The sequence below is a fragment of the Cebus imitator genome, unplaced genomic scaffold (genome assembly GCF_001604975.1).
Source record: "Cebus imitator isolate Cc_AM_T3 unplaced genomic scaffold, Cebus_imitator-1.0 Scaffold93, whole genome shotgun sequence".
Taxonomy (NCBI): domain Eukaryota; kingdom Metazoa; phylum Chordata; class Mammalia; order Primates; family Cebidae; genus Cebus; species Cebus imitator.
Genome location: NW_016107408.1, coordinates 5171602 through 5176492, shown reverse-complemented (window position 1 = coordinate 5176492; position 4891 = coordinate 5171602). Strand labels below are relative to the sequence as shown.

Genomic DNA, 4891 nt, shown 5'->3' with positions numbered 1-4891 from the left:
ACGGGGTTTCACCATGTTGACCAGGATGGTCTCGATCTCTTGACCTTGTGATCCACCCGCCTCGGCCTCCCAAAGTGCTGGGATTACAGGCTTGAGCCACCGCGCCCGGCCCAATTTTTGTATTTTTTGTAGACATGAGGTCTCGCTATGTTGCTCAGGCTGATTTTAAACTCCTGACCTCGTGTGATACTCCTGCCTTGGCCTCCAAAGTGTTTAGATTACAGGCGTGATCCACCACGCCTGGCCTGTGTGTTCTTTCACAGCAGACACCAGAACACTTTCCTGTTCCTGGATGCTGTGTCAACAACTGTGAGGCTAATTCAACTGAGAGAGAAGGTAGGAATTGCTTTCTGAAGCATTCTGAATGAGAAGGGAACACTATGAGTTTTGAGTTTTATTGTGGCTAATACATCAGATGCATTATTAAGGTTGGACAACATGGTGACTGCCTAGAAAGACCTTTGCAACCAGTGCCTGCAACCTTCATTCCCAATGAACATTCTTGTGATGGCTCCAATGCTATCGACAAGCATTAACAGTCAAAAAGAGAAAAGGAAATCCCCTATGGTGTGAAAGGCTTCTCAGCTGCAGATGCCGGGAGCCCAGAAGCGCCTTCCAGCTGCAGAGGGCGATTTCAGTCCATGCCGACCCTCCTGCTTGTCTTTATGGCAGAATGAATTCTCTTTTGTCTCAGCCTTTCCCGATTCATGCTTTCTATCCTGAAAACAAAAAGACTGCAATTAGGCCCAGATGCCCAATCAGTGCTTTTCAAAGTGGTGAGAGGAGTTGGAAGCTCAACGGGAAGCCGAGCAGTTTACCAGTAGGCACTAGAGCTGGGCCTGTGTCCCAGGTCAGCATCCCCTCCTCTTCCTAGAGCTTCTCCCAGGGCACGTCCTGGACTTTCCTCTGCCCCTTCCTTATCTGTGTAGACTATCGTCCGCACAAATCAGTTTATAGCAGCTTTAGGACATTTGCCGGTACCTGAGTCTCTGAAGTTTAGCATCTTCTTTCGATGGCTCCTTGGGTGTCTGGCTGGCCTCAGCGATCATGTCTCGAATTTTCTGCAGGCAATCGGCCAGATTCCGGAACTGATAGCGGCTGCTCTCAGAGGTGAGGATCAACTCTCCTGACCTGTTGATCTTGTTTTTGTGCTGCAGAGAACAAAGGAAAAACCGGAGTCCTACAGAGTAAAGGTTTAAAAGCCACTGAGGGGTTTCTAGGGAAAGAAAGGGATGGTGGTTACCACGATGGCTATCTTCTGCCTCACAGGCTCTGCGATCCAGTCGGCAGTTGCCAAGTGGAACCTGACTTCCGCCTTGGAATTCACTGTGGATGAAAGGGAGAAGGGAGTATGGGTGCCTGAGACTTCCGGGAAGGATCAACCCCTGTGTGACCAGTGACCATCCTGAAACAAAGGGAGGCCAGACACCCAACCATGTACATTCTAGCTGACGTCCAAGTTGGCTATGAACAAGCCTGCGAAGATAGTGAGGCACTTCTGGACAAATATAGACTTCCAGTAACTAAGTGTCTAGTGCTTCTCTTACAGTTTTACTGGGTACAAAAAAAAATGGAGGGAATGGATTTCACCAGAATGAAGGAAAGCTGTTCTTGGAGCTGGCTGCTGCCTCACACTGTGATTTCCCTTTGTTTAGACTCACAAGCCAATCCTAGTCCTAGCAACCCACAGCTGAACGTCTGAAAATCAGACCACATTCAAAAGAATAAAGAGGATTATTATAAACTGGCAGTACTTAAGCTTCTGCTGAAAATTCCCTTCATTCCATATGAACATAAACTCAGGGCTCCTGAAGCCCATCTCCCAGCTACATTTGAAAGCAAAAGAAAGCAACGAGGCACCCGTACCTTTGTTCACATTCTGTCCCCCAGGACCACTACTCCGACAATAAGATATTGTCAAGCGATCTGTAAAATAGAAGAAAGTACACACGCAAAACTGATTACCTCCCGGCAAATGTGCAAACCACTAATTTACCATCAACATAACTATCCCTATTATGTATCTTTCTCTTTCAATGACTTTTATATACAGTCATCCCTCAGTAGCTGTGGGGGATTGGCTCTAGCACCCCGTGGATACCAAAATCCACGAATGCACGGTCCCTGATATAAAATGGTGTAGTATTTGCAAATAACCGGCACACATCCTCCTGCATACTTACAACTAGATCACTTATAACACCTAATACAATATAAACACTATGTAAATAGTTGTTATACTGTATTGTTTAGAGAATAATGAGAAAAAAAAGTCTGCATAAGCTGCAAACATCTTTTTTCTTTTTCAATTTTTTTTTTTTTTTTTACTAACAGGTTTTCTCTCTTTTCCCCAGGATGGAGTGCAGTGACATGATCATAGCTCACTGCAGCCTCAAACTCCTGAGCTCAAGTGATCCTCCTGCCTCAGCCTCCCAAGTAGCTAGGACTTCAGGCATGTGCCACCATACCCTGCTGATTATTTTTTAAGGTTTTTTTTTTTTTTTTTGTAATTATAGGGTCTTGCTATGTTGCCCAGGCTGTTCTTGAACTTCTGGGCTAAAATGATCCTCCGAAAGTGTTGGGTTTACAGGTGTAAGCCACTGTGCCCAGCCTCTTTTTCAAATATTTTTGATTCACAGTTGGTGGAATCCATAGACGTAGAACTCACAGATACAGAGGGCCAACTGTATACATAAAAGTAACATTCAGATCAGTGAAGCTGGAAGTTATTCACAGATGTCAAAACTGAAATCAGAGCAAGTGACTTTCCCAAGGTCACACAGACAGCAAAGAAAGTAAAATCAGGACTGGGCTGTCTGCTTCTACTCCCATACACTCCCCCCGATCTGCTGCCCTCGCTTTTTGCTGCTTGTTTTCTGTTTGTTTCAAAGCAAGGATCATTTCAAAAGTTCAAACTAAGGGGCAGAGTTACTTTCATTCCAGCTGTGGCAGATGTGGAATCTCAACAGACTATAAGCTCCAAGAGGGCAGGACTGTATCTAATTCATGGCGTGTTCATGGGTGTTCCCCAGGCCTAGATCACAGTTAGTGTTAAAACATCTGTTGGATGAATGAGGAGCTGGCAGCTCTAGCTTCAAACACTGGCTCGATCATGAAGTGACCATGATCTTGGCAAAGTCTCACTGTTTTTTCTGGGTCTCATTTTTGTTTGTTTTTAACCTATAAAATGAGGTTTCATCCTTCCCCTTTTATAATTAATGAAAAGCAGTCTTGTCATGTCTGAGGAATGTAAGGAAGGCATGATACTGGGAAAATTTCAGAAGACTGGATGGTAAATCGCAAGAATTTTGCATGGCAAAGAACTGTGGCACCATGGTGGTAGAAAGCCTCCGTGAGCGGTAGTGACTTATCTTGGGACTACTTTTAAGAGGATTTCCTTCTTTGGAAAATCAAGTTTTTTTCTGAGACAGGGTCTCACTCTGGCACCCAGACTGGAGTCCAGTGGCACAATGACGGCTTGCCGCGGCCTCAACATCTTGGGCTCAAGCGATCCTCCTGGGTTCAAGGGATCCTTCCACCTCAGCATCACAAGTAGCTGAGACTACAGGTGGGCACAGCTTCAAGCTATAAAACTGCTTTGCTGCAGCATGTATTGGCTCCTCAGCCACAGGGTGTCCTGTAGGTTGCAGTCATCTGGCCTCTGTTTTAGAGTCACCCTGACAAGGGTCACAGGGAACCAGCACTTTTGGCTGCTCTTCCTCGCGCTGTCTATGGAAGTCATATACTCTCTGAGTCTAAAAAAGGCTCATTGTTTCTTTATAGGCCATAACTGTTAGGTCTTGCTTCTGCTTGACAGCTACAAAATTTTAAAGTTATGCAAATGGTTTATTTACATGGAAATGTCTCTCACTCCTGTCTTCTTATCTCTCTATTCCTGAAGGCAGTCACCATATCCAGGGTGTTCCTTTCAGATATATATATATATATATACACACACATATACATACATACACATATGCCTCCACACAGATACAGATAAAAATATAGATACACATATACTGATACAGATATTTAGAAATAGATATTTCAGGCTAGGCACAGTGGCTCATGCCTGTAATCCCAGCACTTTGGGAGGCCGAGGCGGGCAGATCATGAGGTCAGGAGCTCGAGACCAGCCTGTCTAACATGGTGAAACACCATCTCTACTAAAGATACAAAATTGGCTGGGCATCATGGCGTATGCCTGTAATCCCAGCTACTCGGAAGTATGAGACAGGAGAATTGCTTGAACCCGGGAGGTGGAGGTTGCAGTGAGCTGAGATTATGCCATTTCACTCCAGCCTGAGTGATAGGGCGAGACTGGGTCTCAAAAACAAACAAAAAAAATAAATACATGTTTCAGAGATATAGATATGTAAAATACAAATGGTAGCTTATACATTCTCCTGCGTCTTCCTCTTTCAGTTCATCTGTCGTAGAGTGCTCCAGGTCATGAGAACATTAAGAGCTCTCCACTCATGCAGTACATTGCACAGTACAACGCAAGTGGCCATGCTCGAATGAATCATGATTCATTTCTTATTCTAAATATGTTGCAAAGATTCTACTTTTCACACCCAGAGATAGCCTCTTTACTTTAATTGGGATGGAGAAATCTGGAAGGAATGTGTGAGGGATGAGAGAAATGACTGATTTTTTTTTCTTTCTGAGACAGAGTCTCGCTGTCTCGCCTAGGCTGGAGTGCAGTGGCGCAATTTCAGCTCACTGCAACCTCTGCCCCCTAGGCTCAAGTGATTCTTGTGCCCCAGCCTCCCGAGTAGCTGGGATCACAGGCACCTACCACCACACCTGGCTAATTTTCAAATTTGATTAAATCAATCAATCAATTTATTTATTTATTTTCTTCTTCTTCTTCTTTTTTTTTTTTTTT

The 4891-nt window shown here is 44.4% G+C and overlaps 1 protein-coding gene across 2 annotated transcripts in view; it reads right to left on the bottom strand.

The window, feature by feature from the left end:
* Nucleotides 1–378: 378 nt before the first annotated feature.
* The window catches only part of MRPL58 (mitochondrial ribosomal protein L58), a 10868-nt gene continuing 6355 nt past the window's right edge, over nt 379–4891 (bottom strand). For both annotated transcript variants that reach the window (XM_017535700.2, XM_017535699.2), the window contains exons 3-6: nt 1867–1926; nt 1244–1326; nt 982–1151; nt 379–719 (exon numbers count right to left, since the gene is read on the bottom strand). In XM_017535700.2, the coding sequence (XP_017391189.1) occupies nt 635–719; nt 982–1151; nt 1244–1326; nt 1867–1926 (398 nt within the window). In that variant the 3' untranslated portion in view covers nt 379–634. The remainder of the gene's footprint in view (nt 720–981; nt 1152–1243; nt 1327–1866; nt 1927–4891) is intronic.